At 35.1% G+C, this 18,614-nt stretch overlaps 1 protein-coding gene across 1 annotated transcript in view; it reads left to right on the top strand.

The window, feature by feature from the left end:
- Nucleotides 1-18,614, top strand: part of LOC102727007 (sodium channel protein type 2 subunit alpha) — a 71,092-nt gene that overhangs the window by 28,414 nt on the left and 24,064 nt on the right. The window contains exons 12-16 of the mRNA XM_081815475.1: nucleotides 3,554-3,686; nucleotides 8,050-8,288; nucleotides 10,645-10,818; nucleotides 13,220-13,576; nucleotides 15,857-15,995. Of these exons, the coding sequence (XP_081671601.1) occupies nucleotides 3,554-3,686; nucleotides 8,050-8,288; nucleotides 10,645-10,818; nucleotides 13,220-13,576; nucleotides 15,857-15,995 (1,042 nt within the window). The remainder of the gene's footprint in view (nucleotides 1-3,553; nucleotides 3,687-8,049; nucleotides 8,289-10,644; nucleotides 10,819-13,219; nucleotides 13,577-15,856; nucleotides 15,996-18,614) is intronic.

Below are 18,614 nucleotides of genomic sequence, written 5' to 3'. Positions count from 1 at the left end.
GTTCAGTCCAGCTGTGAACTCACTTTGTCAAATTGTTCTATTTAGATGTTTCTGCAAGTTAATTAAAAATATAGGTTGGCTCTCACAGAGAAGTATTCATCATTTTTGGGAAGAAGAAAAGGATATCCTTAATGGCCTAAGGGTATGAAACTTGCCAAAAAGTGCAGGAACAATTTATCAAACATAATGTTTAATTAATATAATCGAATGAAATGCAAGAAATGATATAAATATTCAACTTAAGGTTGAATAAGATATAAATATTCAACTGTTCCATTAAAAGGAGAATTTGATACTTCCTCTTGAAGTAGATACTATTACTAAAGACATCTAAATCCTGTGATGCAACATTCTTTTTCTTTGCAGGTCAGAGTGCTGTAACATTTTTAGCATCCACTCAAATGACCCCAGCCATTGTACCTTTGTGTGGTAAAGAAGTCACTCAAAGTACCTGGTAGGGTCAAGTATTGCAATTTTTAGAGCAGATTTCAATTTTTATATTACTATCATGATTTCTTTTTGTAAACAAAGAGGCTCTAAATCAAGCATATAAAAAAGAGTTTCAACTAAATAGCAGACACTTACAGGGATATATTATTGACATTTTCCTTTGTAAACATAAGGTGCTTTTTAACTTTGGTATTAAATAAGATTTTATTGCCCAACATAAAAATATTCTAGCAATGTCATTGGGTTATATTTTATAGTTTTCCAAATCATATTGTAATCTTCTTTGTATGATTTTTCTAAAACAAGCCCATTTATTATAGTTGGAGAAGCTCTTTCAGCCACATTAAAATCATATGGAGTCAGCTTTCAGTCACCTAATACAGGAGCTTCTTACCTCTTCCCTGGGTTATAGAAATAGCCATTGATCACTTTTTTCCTTGGCCTCTCCCCACCACTTTCTCCCAAAGAAATGTCCAAGTACCTGGAGTCAGATAAAACTGAAAAAAGTAGAACTTTGTAGTGAAGGAACCAGGAAGAATGCAGAAGGAATATCAACTTCTCTGTTAAAATAATCATGGCTGACTATGTACCAGGCACTGCCCAGAACACTTTACATGTGTTAGTTCATTAAGTTCTCACAACAACCCTTTATGATAGGTACTAATATTATCCCCATTTTAAAGAGGAGGAAACTGAGGCCTGTGCATGGTGGAACAGGGGTAGATTTGACCCCAAGTGTGCTGGCTACTAACCCTACATTCTATCCATACTGTAATATTGCTTTCCATTGATTTTTTTTTTAACTTTCTTAAATGGAAAGTAAGAAGTGGCTAAGGAAGCAAACATTTTCATTTTAACCCAGTATTTCTTAAAACCTACTTCACCCTCAAACTACTTACATCAGAATTCCTTGGGATGCTTCTTAAAAATGGAGATTCCTCATTTTCCTCTCCCCCAATCCCTGGCAACTACCATTCTGCTCTCTACTTCTGTGAGTTTGATGGCCAAAGGGTACAAAATTTCCATTAAGCAAGATAAATAAGTTCTGGAGATTTATATAGCATAATGCCTATAGCTAACAATACTGCACTGTATCCTTAAAATTCGCTAAGATGGCAGATTTTATGTTAAGTGTTCTCATCACAAATCATAACAGCAACAACAACAATAATAAAGGGGATGGGAGGAAACTTTGGAAGGTGATGGAGATGTTTCTGGCCTTGATAGTGGTTATATTTCACAAGTGTACACTCACTGAATTGTGTATATTAAATATATACAGCTTTTTACATGTCAGTCATTCCTCAATAAAGTGGTTTAAAGAAGAAAAAAAATAGAGATTCCTGGGCCAATCAAGACTTACTCAGACCAAAAGACTGAAGAGAATGAAGTCTGGGCAACTCCTTCCTTGATGATTCTTACACATGATAAAGTATGAGCATCACTGATCCTGATAAATGTTAATTGAACAAACAAAAACAAATCCACAACTTCTTTGCATAAATACAAGGAGTATCTCAGAAAATAGAATTTATCAGTAATTACCATAAAACTCCTGCCCTATCGAGAGGATAAGATACATCTCTGAAGGCAAATGGGAGCCCATTTGAAGCAAAGCTTAGTGAGATCCTTTTATTTCCCACTCCATTGTGTTCATTCTGCAATCAGGCAGGTGCTCAGAGGCAGGGCCCTGAGCCAAAGGTGCAGACAGAGTAGGCTTTGAGAGACTGCAGAGGGGGAAATGAGAATAGAAAACAAACCGCTAAAGGCAAATGATACCTACCAAAGTCCACAGTATCCTCGACATGTAAATTCAATAGAAGCAATTTAACTTAAGAATTTCCTCAGTAATATCATTAGAGGATGAGAAATCTATCATTAAAGATGAGACAGATCTAGGATTGCACATAAAGTTCTGTATAGAGCAGAAGAGACTAGATGACCTGTAAATGACCCTATTTCTTTTCTTAAAACTTTGCCTCTCTGACCAGGCCAAATATTTTAATTTCTGAGAAACAACCTTTTGATTTGAAGGGCTTTAGTTTCAACAGGGAGGGCTTATTTTTTTTTTCTCATTAATTTTGCTTCTCTTCTACCATAAAATTAATTTTAGAGTGACCTATATGGATATTTATCCCCATTAAATCATATCAACTGAGTGGAAACTTTGCTTTTGAATATGTCTGCATTGGAAGTATGCAGGTTAATAAAATAATGCTAATTGCTCATTCTACAATAAAATCAAAGTAGATGAACAGGACTCATATTACTCTTTTAGAAATAGGGAGGATCCTCAGAGAACTAAAAATTCTTCTTATTTATTATTAGCACTCAAATCTGCATTTGAAATGCATGAGTTTGTCCTTTCTTCCTGTGATAATTAACTTCCTTGTTTGATCTCCTAAAGTAGGAATAAATTTCTGCCCATGTTAAATCTTGGTGAGTTTATTTTGGAATAGAAAAGTATCAAATCATTTTATCATGGTTAAAAATCAAAGTTCCCCAGATTGGTGTTATTGACTTAGAGTTTCAGCACCAAGGATGTTTGTTTTGTGGATTTGTTTTGTAAATGTAAGACAGTTATAAATTAGTTCTAATATTTGCTTTTATTATTAAGGATGGATGTTAGGAAATGTTACCTATTTATAATGAACAAAAGCATTTTACAAGTTGAATTCACATTTTAGGGGAACTGTTACTAATGCATCTTAGAGAAACCTTAAAAATTCTTTCCATACATTAAACCATGAATATGTGTCTATAAAGATCTAATAACTCAACCTGAGAGTAAATCAAGGAACAATGAGTTTCAATCTGAAGTTCTAAGTAGGACTGGTTGAAATACTAAAAGTTTATCTATGCAATGGTAGGCATGATCCCTCCAGCCAAAAGCTCCACCATCTTCATTGCAAACCCAAAAATCAGTGAAGGCTGAGAATCTGATGGGCTTTCAAACACGTCCCAAGAATGCTGATTCCAGCAACATCTTAATGAGCTGTTCTCATCTGGTGGATATTTAGTTAAGTAGTACCTATTATAGGAACACTTTGGGTTTTGCTACCCTTAAGAATAATAGTTATTTTATCTAAAATTTTATTTTTAGGGCACAACTACTGAAACAGAACTAAGAAAGAGACGGTCCAGTTCTTATCATGTTTCCATGGATTTGCTGGAAGATCCTACAGCAAGGCAAAGAGCAATGAGTCTAGCCAGTATTTTGACCAACACCATGGAAGGTATGTCAAAAGTCTTACAGCAGAGCTACTTGGTGGTGCTTCGGTAATGATGAAAAAAAAAAAAACTTCCATAAATTCAAAGAGAATTCTTCCTGACTTTATATCACATCAGCATTATGTCTTTTACCAGATAAAAGTAAAATCCACATACAACACATAGATTCTACTATCTCATACAGATTTTTACATTTAGCCTCCAGGAAGCTACTACAAATTCAAGATATATTGGAATACTGCTTTTGCAGATTAAATTCTAAACTGTTGAAGCTTGTTGTGTGCATGACAATGAAAGGAGTGTAATGATAAATGTTTATTTTCATGATGATGCTAACCCATTTGAATTCTATTAACTGCTTGAGACAAAATTTATAAAGTCCTTTGATTTAACCAGAAATATAAATGAAAAATGTGGATTAGGGTTTGATATTAACCTTTGAAGCAAATTTTTCAAAATTTTGTAGAACTACTTTTGCCTCTTTTTGACCAGAGTTTTACAATATATCAGCTCTTTCCTTAGTTGCAGATTGTATATCTGAGTAGTTAACATATTGTTTAGTGGTCTGGATCTTACAATGCCAAAATAAAGACTTTGGGGACAGCTTGATCTGTGATCGATTCTTGGTTCTGCTACCTGTTAAATGTGTTAATTTATGACTCTAAGCTTCAGGTTTTTTTATTAGTAAAATGCAGATAATGAGGTCTGGGCATCAGGTTGTTGTAAGAATTGAGACATCATATATAAAACACCTATGTATCTGGAATGTAGAAGGCAGTCAGTAAATATTATCATTATTGTCGTTTTACTTTCATTGGTTTTAATACACTTTTGTGTCTTTCCACACTGTAAGTGAATTTAAATGTGAACTATCAACTTCAACTACTTGAAAAATACTTTCATATAAAATATATTCTATCCTCCTCCCTTGCCCTCCATCTCTCTTCTCTCCCTTTCTCTTTTATAGCCCCCCTCTTTCTGCCCTCTCCCAGGTTGTGTGTGTGTGTGTGTGTAGATGTGTCAAAGGAAAAAGAAAGATGGCGAATGAGAGAGAATGCATGGGCACTTGCCTTTCTTATTGTTAGTTATAGTTTCTCTTGGCATTGGCTGGATTCTTGGAATAATTCTTTTCCAGTCTGAATGCAAAGATTTTTTGATACTAATACAAGTACCAAAAGCCTAAAAGTCACCACCAGAAAAAACCCACAGTGTAGATGGCTGAATATATATCACAGCCATGTCAATATTATAAGACCCAGCTTTCATTATATCTTAATGCAGTATCAGAAATCTTCTTCCTGATTTCTATGGAATATTAAACTCAGTACGTTCTTCCCCAACCTCGCCTGCATTAGCTTGCACTCCCTCTTCTCCCCCAGCTGCCAGTAGCTTGCTCCTCCCTGTCCCTCCAGGTAAATCTTTTGAAGATTCTCTGGTCTTCTGCTCCTTGCCATAGCAAAACCACTGAGAGGAAGCTGCCAGTGGTTCTGCTTCCGATGTCAGCAGCATGTCTGCTCCCTAAAGCAAGAAGTAGAGAAGGAGACAGGGTAAGTCTAAATCAACAGTCCTAACTTTGCGCTTCTGATACCATTAAGTTTGAGCTAACGTAAGAAGTTACTTGAAAAACATCAATCCACCACAAGACTGGACTTGCCCACTAATTAAGATAGAGTTCAAAATGAGTGTATCCACGTGGCTCTCCATTGAAATGTGTCTCAGTGGAGTTGCCTAGGATGTCCTGGAAATACATATAACTTAGGAAGCAGAGGACTGAGTGTTTGGCTTCATACCTGCAGAGCTTTTTGACTTTATACTTTTGTGAGGGACAATGGCAACATTTTCATTGTTTTTCATTGGTTATATAGAATATAAACCTTTTCTTTATTCAATTGTATCTAAAAATTTTGAATGTGACATTGATTTAGGTTGGTTGTTAGCAATACTTCACATACACATGCATATTAGAGCTGTCTTAGACAGTCCTTCCTTTTTTTGGTCCTGCTAACAGTGGAAAGGTTTCTTAAGTTGACATAATTTGTTTATTTGGGGATCCTTTCTTCTAAGTCTAATCATGGTTTGGTTTACTTCCCCCCCCACACACCTCTCCTTTTTTTTTTTTTTTTTGAACCAGGCTTGTTGATCCAGCTGGCTGGCATCTTTTGTTTTCCTTCTTTTGAACTACAGTCAAGTCTCCATTGTCCAGGGTAATGAATAGCCTCCTACTTAATGAAACTGTAGGAGATGAGCAAAAATGATTGTTTGCTTTTCAAGTTTTAAATGCAAAAACCATACATAAATGTTTCCTGGTCGCATCCTTGGGAAGGATAGTGGGAGGGTAAGTTATAAACACCTGAGGAATTGAGGAGAACCAGCAAAATATCTAAACTGGGATGTAAGTGAATCTCAGTGTGGATAATCCACACAGGAATAATGGAGAGATGGCTGTTGTTCTTTCCTGAGTGCTTTGTTTTGTTTTAAAATGTAAGATTCTTCTCTCTCCCTCTTTTTTTCTCTCTCTCTCTTTCATTCTCTCTCTCTGGCATGAATAATTGAATGATTTTATTTTAGAACTAAAACAACTTTGATCCACTTTTTCCTGGTGTCAAGATGAGCAACACTGGCTGAATTTTCCCTTTTGAACTTTTCTCTGATTTGTTTTTTTTTCTACACAATTCCTGTTTGCTTCTCTTTACCTGCTAAATGACAAGTAGCATTAAAAAAATACTTATTCTGACTGTACACAGGCCAAGAGTTATTATTTTATTTCTCTTTTGTTAGTTACTATAAATGATATCTTTTTATCTTCAGTGTAAACATGACATTGTTTAGGAGTCTTAAAAGCATCTGTGCAGTAACTGGTTATAGATGTTATATTTTTCCTCTGATTTACATCTCAACTATTCTTTATTGTTTACAAAATTACATATTAAGAAAAAGAGAAATAAACCATGCACTTGAAGAATTTTAGTATCTAAAGAGACAATTGAAGAATCTACCTACCCTGATGGATTTCTGTTAAAAATAATCAGGAAATTAATTTACTTTAGGGAAGTGGTGAACTTACAGCATTAGTTAGTAGTGAATGTTTATCAGCAAAACAAAAAATCATTAGCTATGGTTGTGTTTATCCATTCAATATGCTGTTTTCTCCCCCACAAAGTTTAGCTTCTAGTGAACTGTATCAGGTTTGAAGGGATACTCCAGTTTTACAGTAGTAATACTACGGTAACTGACCAGAGTCAAATATACCATGAAGGAAAAAAGAATCTTTCCCTTTATATTAGTGCTAAGAAGTGGTGGTCTTATATTTGGCAGAGCAGATAATCAGGTGTGAAGTAATGATATGGGCAGAAAACAAGTTGTGCATTCTTTTTCCACTCAAGAGTTGATTAAAAGATCATCTTACCAAAGAAAATAATAGTTTCCCACTTCTTATTTTCTAAAATTCTTTGCCAGTATTTACCAAGTTTCAGTTTTGAGTATCAGCTTAAAGAGCTATGCAAGTCTGCCTTCTCTCTCCTATTATTCAGTTGAAATGTTTCTTGAAATCATTGTACTTTTTTCTTAAATAAATGTATTATGATATGAAATTTTATATCATAGGTTTGGTATGATAGTTATACCCTTTAATACATTAAAATAAATTCACACCATGAAAATTTATGAATTCTACATATGTCCCACCTTAAAATCCTCTTATATTTTACCATTGGTGCATAAGTCTCAATTGAAACATTGATTTATGCTAACAGTGAGTATCCTGGTTTCTTAACATGCATATTTTCTCTTCTTTTATGCCCTCTAGTTAAATAAAGAAATTTAGAGAAAAGGAATCTTATTGAATTTAATATGCAAGCCTATATCTAAAAAAGCTTAACTGGAAACTTTCTGACTAAGACTGGTGACGCTAACCAAACTATCTCATTAAAAGACCCCAAATACATATCTAATCCAAGAAACTGAGATTCAACATGACTGATATAAGTTTTAGGACATCTCCGGAGAAGGGGTTCTTTGATTAAATATATATGCATCTGGCTCTATCTGGAGCATGGATGAGCTTAACCCAAGTCCTCCCCATTAGTTTCAAATATACTTGAAGATAATTTTTGAACAGTTTAATATTGCAGATAGAATCTGGGAAACTATGTTTAGCCAAAATAGATTTGGAAAGTTTACTTGCCTTTCTGTGCCCATGTTTTTATGACAGCTAACCCATGTTAGGTCTTTTCTTGTTCCACCATCAGATTAACCCGTTAATGCCTTTTGACAACTTCAGATTTCTAAAAAATCACTTTCAATTTAAACCAAATGCTGCCTAATAGAAAGTAAGCAGTTTTCATGAGTTTTCTAACTTTTTTCTTCCAGAACTTGAAGAATCCAGACAGAAATGCCCACCCTGCTGGTACAAATTTGCTAACATGTGTTTGATATGGGACTGCTGTAAACCATGGTTAAAGGTGAAACATCTTGTCAACCTGGTTGTGATGGACCCATTTGTTGATCTGGCCATCACCATCTGCATTGTCTTAAATACACTTTTTATGGCCATGGAGCACTATCCTATGACAGAGCAATTCAGCAGTGTGCTGTCAGTCGGGAATCTGGTAAGACTCACTTGAGGGTCCTTTTTCCCTTGAAAGAGTTCATGATTGCCTTAATGAATTTCATATATCACCTTCAAGTTAAATGTGTATTAATTGGCCATGTACACCTGGACAGCAAAAGTTTAGCATCCCTTTTTTTATAACAAAAATATATTGCTGCAGTTAAGCAGTGCAAAAGAGTGAAAGATTTTACATACAATTTGATTAGGAATTAAATTTGATGAGAAAGATGATTATGAATTATAGAGGACATATGTCTATGGTAACAAGATAGTGATGTGTTTCTGAGGTAGTTAGAATAGATTCTTAATGACATGACCACATTTGTCAAATTATAAAATATGCCAAGTCAGATAATTTTGAAATGTCCATTTATAAACACTGAAGATGGAATCTTTGGGGAGGAAATAGCACATAGAGATTATTATTTCTGTTTGAATTTCTCCTGTAAATTTAGGAATTTATAATGATAAATTTTTGCATACATTTTCACTTAAAAATTTGTATTAACATTCACTGGATATATGGTAGAGTGACAGAAAGGAAAGTGAAGAGATCTTATGCAGAGAAACAAAAACTCAGGCAACAAAAATATATTGATAACGATGTAAGAGGCTTAAGTTCTCATGCACCTTCTGACTTGAGAAATGAAATTTACATGAGCTCCCTCTCTCTAGGTTCCCATAAATTCAGTCCTGAGGCAGATACTGTGATTGTCTGTATTTTACAATTGGGGAAACTGTACCCATAAGAAATTGACAGAGCAATGGAAAGTCTGAACACTGTATCAGAGACTCTGAAAGCTATTTCAGAGAATATCATAAACTGTAGTCAGAAATCACAGAATTGTGGGATAGGAAAGAATAATAACATTACCTAGTCTAAATTTTCACCTATATGGGAACCACTTCAATATTATCTCTAAAAAATGAGCAAGGGATGTGGGCGCCTGGGTGGCTCAGTTGGTTAAGCGACTGCCTTCGGCTCAGGTCATGATCCCAGGGTCCTGGGATCGAGTCCCACATCGGGCTCCCGGCTCAGCGGTGAGCCTGCTTCTCCCTCTGACCCTCTCCTCTCTCATGCTGTTTCTCTCTCGCTCGCTCTCTAATAAATAAATAAAAAAATCTTTAAAAAAAAAAATGAGCAAGGGATGGAAGAAAGCTTAATGGAGGTGGGTATTAGGAAACAACTCAAATGGACATGAGCAAAAATAAAGAGAATTCATTACCTCAAGTAGCTAACACCCATTTGGGCATAGCTCCAGGTTTTAACCTGTATAGATTCTGTTTCTCAAGCAATGTCACTGGGAGTCATTTTCTGACCCTACTTCTTCCCAATATGTTTCCTTTGCCTCTGGCTGGGTATTCTGTTGGTGACAACATCCCACCGACTTTTATCTTACCAGCATACATTCCTGAGCAGAAGGATTGTGCTTCCTAACTAGTTGCTTAACAAAGGTCTAAGAATTAATTATTATTGGCCTGGTTTGAGTTACATGACCATTTCTAAGCCAGTCAGTTACTCTGGTTCTAGAATTAGAATGCCCTATTTGGCCAAACCAGAACCATTTCTTATCACTGAAGACAGAGTAAATGAGTGGAATTAATAAAGAAAAAAAAATCAGTTCTGCCATTTCTAGATGAAGAGAGAGTAGATGCTGGAAAGACAAAAACAACAAATGGACAATTTAAACTCGGACTTGTCTCATGTGTTAAGGAAGGCAAGATTTGCATTTGAGGTGAATCATGGAATAGTAGAAAATATATGGACAGGATATACACATTCCTGTCAAGTGCATATGAAATAGTCCCCAAGATAAGCTATATGTGAAGTTATAAAACAAGCCTCAATAAACTCAAAAAGATTGAAATCATACAGTGTACTTTTCTGACAAAAATGGAATGAAATTAGAAATCAATAACAAATAAATTTGGAAAATTTACAAACATGTGGAAATTAAAAAACTTTTCCTAAATACAATGGGTTAAAGAAGAAATCACAAGAGAGATTAGAAATACTTTGAAATGAATGAAAATGAAAACTCACCAAATTGAAACTTATGAAGTGCAGTTGACAACAATGATTTAGCTGAACCTTTCATGTAAGAAAATAAAAGTGACAATATTAATTTTGTGGTCTTAATTCATGTATTCCTCATCACTTAATAAACCTTAAATATAGTAAACAATTAAATATTGATTTGAGTACAAACCATTTGAGGTTACTGATTTGCTGGACCTAAACCAATTTTTAAAATTTGTAATTTAATTGTGATTTGTTGGAAGTAAGTTAAATTGCTCGATAATTAGTTATGTTTTCAAGAGTATTCACTTGTGTAATAACATTTCTCACTTAGGTCTTCACTGGGATCTTCACAGCAGAAATGTTTCTCAAGATAATAGCCATGGATCCATATTATTACTTTCAAGAAGGCTGGAATATTTTTGATGGCTTAATCGTGAGCCTTAGTTTGATGGAACTTGGTTTGGCAAATGTGGAAGGATTGTCAGTTCTCCGATCATTTCGGCTGGTAAATTAACTGGGAGTATCCATAAATGTTTTTATAATTAATTTAATCAGACTTCTCTCTTATCTAGTAAGAATAAGAATTATAAGATTTCTCATAGTTAAATATTATTTGAATATATTTAAAAGCAAACCGGATTCCTCTATAACCAGCTGGTAATTTGTTCTTCATCATAGCTTTAACAGATAGATGAAGTTTATTCAAATGAACAACCAACTGTTCTGTCTTCAGTAATTGAATGGCAGGGCTAATAGCGAGGGAGAAAAAAGGCTTCATATATAAATCCAAATACAATTAAACAACACAATATTCATCTTTCAGTTATGTGAAGCTTAACTGTGCATAAGGCTTTGAGACTTAGGGTGAGCTCATCTTTCTCTCAGAGGCTCAGGAATTATGGAGTTGCCCACTTTGCCCCCATAGAAGTCAAGACTTGAGACTGGGTACAGTGTGCAAGGGAAGAAGGTGGAGCTCCCCACACATTTGCCCCTTCAGCCAGCTTGGAAGTCACCAGATCTAGTCCTGAGTAGACTTCCTATATTATGTTTTGTTAATTTTAAAGAGTCTTTTATTTGATCTTTATATTCATCAGTTCATGAATCTTTTAAAATTAAGAGACAAAATATCACTTGACACATTTCCATTTAAAGTGTGATACGTTTTATCATGCTGTTACTTTGAGTTGGCTCTTTTTGTGATTTATTTTCAATTAACAGAGGTTGTAGATAGTTACTAAAGACAGTTTCCTATTGGTAACCATATTAGTCGTGATTAGATTCAAGGCTTTGCTGTGAAGTCTATTTAGAATTTCCTGTACCACCTTCAAAGATGAAATTTGAGTTGAGATCCTTAGAGCTATGGTTTCCTTCCTTAGTTGTCATGGATAGCTATGAATCTAATTTGAAGCTAGAAGGATGCAAAAAACAGAGCAAAAATTAGAAATGATTATATAACAAATAATATGGGCAACTACTTAAAAAATGTTTAGTACATCTTTGTGATGATGTGATGCAGTTTGGGGAAATAGGAAGCATATTAGCATTAGCATTTTGCTTAGTGTGTAGGCTCTTTTGCATTAGTTATTCTCTGGGAATAAATTAAACATTTTGGTGCATAACCACTCCTTTGGGTCCCTTAGATGCCATTAAATAATGCACTACTCTTGGCCTGACATTTACTGAAGCATCAGAAATAAAATGCTGCTGCAGTTGAACTGTAAATGGTACCTTAGAGGATTCCATGAGCTCATACAACTAACATGTCAAGTACAGTGGTGGCAAGCCATTTACACACCATAATGAATTGATTGATTAAGTCACTGAAGACATAAGAGTTGACAAAATACAGCTTTTTACTTAAGTCCAAGTGTTTCTTATTCGAATACAGTAGTCGCAGTAGTCCCCTCCCCCTTATCTGTGGGAATATGTTTCATGACCCCACTGGATGAAACTGTGGATAGTACCGAACCCTATATATACTGTTCTTCCCTATACATACACACCTGTGATAAAATTTAATTTATAAATTAGGCACAGTAAGAGATTAACAAAAGTAAGTAATAATAAAATAGAACAATTACAACAGTATACTCTTAGTAAAAGTTATCTGAATGTGGTCTCTTCCTGAAAATATCTTATTGTATTGTACTCACCCTTCTTCTAATGATGACATGAGATTACAAAATGCCTATGTGTTGAGATAAAGTGAGGTAAATGATATAGGCCTTGTGACATAGTGTTAGGCCACTATTAAGAAGGAGGACAAAGCATCATCTGCTTCCAGACCATGGTTGACCATGGTTCACAGAAAATGAAAACGCAAACAAGGGCAGGGGGACTCTGGTGTGATAAATCTCCTTTAAAATACAGCTTGATGTTATAGCAAACTTATGATATAGCAAGATTAAAGCAATCTAAATATTTAAGAAATTAGTTGTTTTTTCTCTTGTAACTTACATAATTTTTGTTAATTTTATCTGTACTTATGCATCTCAAGTACACTAAAAAATGTATCTACTTTGAGCTTTTAAATAATGACAGCCTCAACTTCTGTGAATCAGTCTCTGCCAATTAATCGCCATTAATTTTAGCTATATCAGTTCCCTATGGAAAACAAAAAAAAAATCTTACATATGCTTGTGTAAGATTCTGGAAATTTTGGTATATGTTATCATTAAAATGCCCATAAAAACTGTATATTTGTTTTATTTATAAAATAGACTATTTTAGAATGAAAAATAACCCATGGTATTAAATAACTGATACATTTGCTAGATAATAGTTTGACATGCAAGTAATCCAACACCCTATAATTGAGACAATTATGCCATAGATTTTCCCTGTAAATAAATTTACAGATTCTTTAGAGGGCAGGGCACTAAGAGCCATCTCACTTTTGTTTCCAGCTCCGAGTTTTCAAATTGGCAAAATCCTGGCCCACCCTGAATATGCTGATAAAGATCATTGGTAATTCTGTGGGGGCTCTTGGTAACCTCACCTTGGTGTTGGCCATCATCGTCTTCATTTTTGCCGTGGTCGGCATGCAGCTCTTTGGTAAGAGCTACAAAGAATGTGTCTGCAAGATCTCCAATGATTGTGAGCTCCCACGCTGGCACATGCATGACTTCTTCCACTCCTTCCTGATTGTGTTCCGCGTGCTGTGTGGAGAGTGGATAGAGACCATGTGGGACTGTATGGAGGTCGCTGGCCAAACCATGTGCCTTACTGTCTTCATGATGGTCATGGTGATTGGAAACCTGGTGGTATGTAGTAAAAACATTTTCCTTATTTTTAGTAAAAGAAATGTAACCATTAAAAAGTATGTTCAGGGCGCCCGGGTGGCTCAGATGGTTAAGCGTCTGCCTTCGGCTCAGGTCATGATCTCAGGGTCCTGGGATCGAGTCCCGCATCGGGCTCCCTGCTCCTTGGGAGCCTGCTTCTCCCTCTGCCTTTCTCTCTTGCTCTGTCTCTCATGAATAAAAAAAAAAAAAAAAGTATGTTCAACTGAGGAATGTTTTATGTTTTTGGCTTTTTTAAAATCAGTGCTTAATTATTCAGTATTGCAGGAGCCACATATAGTTTAGACTATTGAGACCCACATAAACTTTTTTAAAAATATTTTATTGTTTATTTTTATTTTTTCCAGTTTTATATAATTGACATATAACATATAACATATAGCATATAACAAACTGTTAAACCAGAGTTGTTCTTCATCACTATACTTCTTACTATTCCATGGAGAGGGCCATTTCTGGCTTTTATCTTTTAGTTCTTGTATTAAAGCATGGATGTGTTACTAAGAATAGTCACTCACTTTATTTTTAAGTATCAACAATTGTATCACTGGAAGATGTTTCAGATTTGGGTTTCCTGCAAATTGGAGTTAAAAAAAATTAACGATCATCTCAATCCATTAAAAGCACATGAGTTATTTGGTGCCTAGGAACTACAGTATCAGCAAGTAACACTGACTCAAGAATCACTTATTATCATGTCTATGTCAAATGAACCATTCCCAATACATCTTTACTGAGTCCTGGAGGCACAGAAAAGATGATAAGAAGATACATATATCTATATCTATATCTATATCTATATCTATATCTATATCTATATACACACCATGATATGACTTACTCAAACAGGAGTAAAGGTAGAAGTATCTAATATGTGTCAAAAATGTAAAAACAAAGTGCTATATGTCAAGTTCACAAAGTGTAAACATTGTTTTGGCAAGGATTATCAAGGCAGGCTTTGTCAAGGAGTTTGAACCTGAATTATCTTTAATTAAGATATAAGATTTAGCTTGGTGGGAAGAAAAGTAGACTGTCACAAGCCAAGCAATAGTAGACCCAGTGGATGGGGAAGAGAAGACGATAGATTCAATGAGGGGGTCAGGTTCTTATACTTTACATATTAAGTAATTATTCTGAGTTGATTGATTAAGTTCCAATCCAGTGGACTAGAACAAGGACTGACATAACCATATTTTAAAATATGTAACTTATAGACTTAATCTCCTTTCATATAAAAGTAACCTCCAATTCCCCCAAAGGAAGAAAAAAGGGAGAGGAAAAAAGGCAAAAGGTAATCGTTTATTTCTATTCATTTGCAGATTTCAGCCTCCTCAATATTAGCTTAGATACTGCAGACCTATTTTTGAAGTAACAAGAAACGTGAGCACTGTGCAATCCAGAAATGTGAACAGTGACTTAAAACAACAAATATTTATTATCTCTAGTTTCTGTAGATCATAAATTTGGGAGCAGCTTAACTGGGTGATTCTGGCTCAGGTCTGTCATAAGGTTGTTATCAAGTTGTTGGCTAGAGCCCCAGTTATCTTGACTGAAGCTGGAAGATCAGCTTCCAAGAAGCCTCCCTCTCGTAGCTTTTGACAGGAAGTCCCAGTTACTCTTTGGCTGTTGGCACAAGGCCTCAGTTCCTCTCCACATGGACCTCTCCATAGGATTGTTGACTGTCTTCAGGACATGCAGCTGGCTTCTCCCAGAGCAGGTGACATGAGAGAGAAGGCAAGGAGAAGGCTTTGTTTGTGTTCTAATCTTGAGGTCCTACACTGTCCCTTCTGCCATGTTGTATTCATCAGAGCTAGTCACTAAGAAAAACCTCACACTTAAGAAGGAATTAGGCTTTAACTTTTGAATGGAGGAGTAACAAATAATTTGTAGATATATTTTATAGCCACCGCAAACCCCAATACAATTTGCTTGCTTTCAGGGAAGTACAGGATTGCGTAGAACAGGAAGAGATAGTCCTGGGGTTACCCAGGACAGAAACAAAAAGTCATAGGCTTGTATTATAGATTTGGTTTGATTTCATATATATATATATTTGTCATATATTGGAAGAAAAGAAGAAAAGGCAAAGAACAGAATCCTTTATGACAACAATGAATGAACAGATCAAACTGCAGCAGGGAATCCATAGTCGGAGTAGTAGAAAGTTAAATGTAGGCCTAGACTGTGTAGAGTTTAATTTATGAAAAGGCCAATTGTGCATAACAAAATTGGATTTTTTTGTAGGCAATTCAGAGCTACAGATGGCTTTTTATTAGGAAGCTAACAATGAGCAAGTGGAAAATGCAGAATGGATTTAAAGAGAAAGAAATTCAACATATCCCATATAATCTATTAATTTACAGAAATAAGACAAATCTGACATGTAATTATACAGAAGATTCAAATTGAAAGGAGAATTTCAGAAGCATCGGTACCTATGGATGACATTTGGACATATAAATTTGGATTACTATAGGGGTACTTGTGTGGCTCAGTTGGTTAAGTGTCTGCATTCGGCTCAGGTCATGATCCCAGGGTCCTGGGATGGAGCCCCACGGCAGGCTCCCTGGTCAGCGGGGAGTCTACTTCTCCCTCTCTTTCTGCCCATCCCCCTTCTTGTGCGCTCTCTCTCCCTCTCAAATAAATAAATAAAATCTTTTTTAAAAAATTTGGATTACTATATATGATTAAAGAGATATAGTCTGTAAAATAATCCTTTCCTTCTACATGCATACATTGAAATTCCGTACCTTTAAGGAAAAAAATTAAAGGCTCTCCTTTCTTTTTTGACTATCAGCTTAAAAGTTCCCCCTTTTGGGATATCCTGGATGTATTTCTGGAGTAGCTAAGGTAGTAATAATATCTGTCATTTTTACCACCAGTAAGGAAATGTGTTCATATTACATTTGCTTAAACAAGGCGGAATGAACTTTGTGCACTGCCTCCTATAATTTTTCTTTTTCATCCTCACTGAAGAGAGAAAGTTCCCCCAAAGGCAAGCTGACATAACCCCTTTTGAACTCCCACAAACTTCTTACGGTGCTCCACCACAAGAAGTGTCAGTAATCACTGCCATGACTGGTCCACAGACGAGACAGAGGCGGGGCCACAGACTGCCCCACACTCATTCTAACAAGAAAGGGGAGCAGGCCATACAGCTATAACAGTAAATGACACACTTACAAATAGAGTCCTTGCCTCAGCACTTCGAAGAGGAAATATAAGTTGTATCTCACTCTGGGAGGGTCGATCGATACATATCAAGAAAAATTTCCTAATAGACAAAGACAGTTCATTAATAACCTTCAGAAATCAAATCTAGAAAACAATTATGACACCAAAATTCAGTTTCATTATGGATAAACAACAAAATGTAGCATTTAATTTTTTCTTTTCATCTATTTTTCATCCAAATAATAAATTCAAAGGCAAATCACAATAAAATATGATTTTATTGGTAAAGGAGTAAGCCTTAGTATGAATACCAGCAGCCATGGTATAGCAATTGAGAAATGTCAATATAGACTCACAGATTATGTGAAGTCCTTACTGGATCTTACACATTTTTACATTTCCTATTGCCATTTGTTAGACTAACTTGTAACTGGCTAAACAAAGGAGCTTTAGGCCTTATTAGCTTATTGGAAAGATAGGAATGTAGCAAGAATGCAGCATCTTTTTCATTGGAGTTTTACTTCAAGTCTTTTCTAGGATTCGTCTTTTTTATTACTTACATTTTGCCTTTGGCTCCCTTTAGTACTATATCCTTCTGTCATTTTATATGCTTCAATAATCAGAGACTCATAAAATTATCAATCAAATCCTGAAAAAAAATTATACAACTTGGTCTTGTGCCCATCTGAGTACCCAATTCATTAATAAATTACATCTTTTGAGTACATACAGTGGGTTTATTGTCACTAATCTTTTCACTCACTCATACCAGTGGGGCCTATTTTTGGAGACTCAAGTTAGAGACTAATTAGTGATTTTTGTCCATGGCAGTATCTTGATTCCACAGTCTTTAACTCAATATTAACATCATGGTTATTGTATAATAACCATTTTTCATAGATATTTCCAGCCATTGTATAGATCTAGTGGCCATGATTTTCTGAACCAAAAACTGTGACTTTTGATCTAACAATAGGTATTTTTTTTTTCTAATTTGGTTAAGTTGTCTGGTGCAAAAATTGGTACAAATACATAAAAACAAAATCATGTTTAAATGTATTAGAATTATCTTTGGTTTTAGGAATAAAGTTAAAATAAATTATCAGTGTCCTGGAAAATCCAGGTTACATGGGGAAAATACTTAGCATCCCAAATAAAATTTTTTTTCTTTGTTCACTGTTATAGTTATCTAGATAACTAAGATTTCTCTTTTGGAACTGAACTTAATTTAGAAGTTTCACATAATAGGGGTTTCAGTACTTTTGTAATGACTAAAAAGGAAATAGTGTTAATAGTATTACTTGATATTGGACAGGTATTTATTTCATTGACTTTTTTTCAGGATAGTTTATCACAAACTAAAAGGAATATCTATTGGTAAAAAAATGAGGTATAAGAGCAATCTTAGAAAATTTATACTTAACAGCAACTGAAACAACACAATGTTTTCTTTTTTTTTTTGAGTGGATATCTATGTTTTTATTGAATTACGACCAAGACAGTCATAGCATATACAAGTCCATGTTTTGTTTTTAACAGTTTATTTTTTAATAGATGTATATATTGATAGTGGAATTATTTTTTTTATTATGTTATGTTAATCTCCATACATTACATCATTAGTTTTTGATGTAGTGTTCCATGATTCATTGTTTGCGTATAACACCCAGTGCTCCATTCAATACGTGCCCTCTTTAATACCCATCACCAGGCTGACCCATCCCCCCACCCCCCTCCCCTCTAGGACCCTCAGTTTGTTTCTCAGAGTCCATTGTCTCTCATGGTTCGTCTCCCCCTCCGATTTCCCCCCCTTCATTTTTCCCTTCCT

Source organism: Leptonychotes weddellii, chromosome 3 (genome assembly GCF_054177405.1).
Source record: "Leptonychotes weddellii isolate Sample4059 chromosome 3, ASM5417740v2, whole genome shotgun sequence".
NCBI classification, from domain to species: domain Eukaryota; kingdom Metazoa; phylum Chordata; class Mammalia; order Carnivora; family Phocidae; genus Leptonychotes; species Leptonychotes weddellii.
The sequence above is the reverse complement of the archived record's forward strand: the minus strand, read 5'-3'. Positions and strand labels throughout refer to the sequence as shown.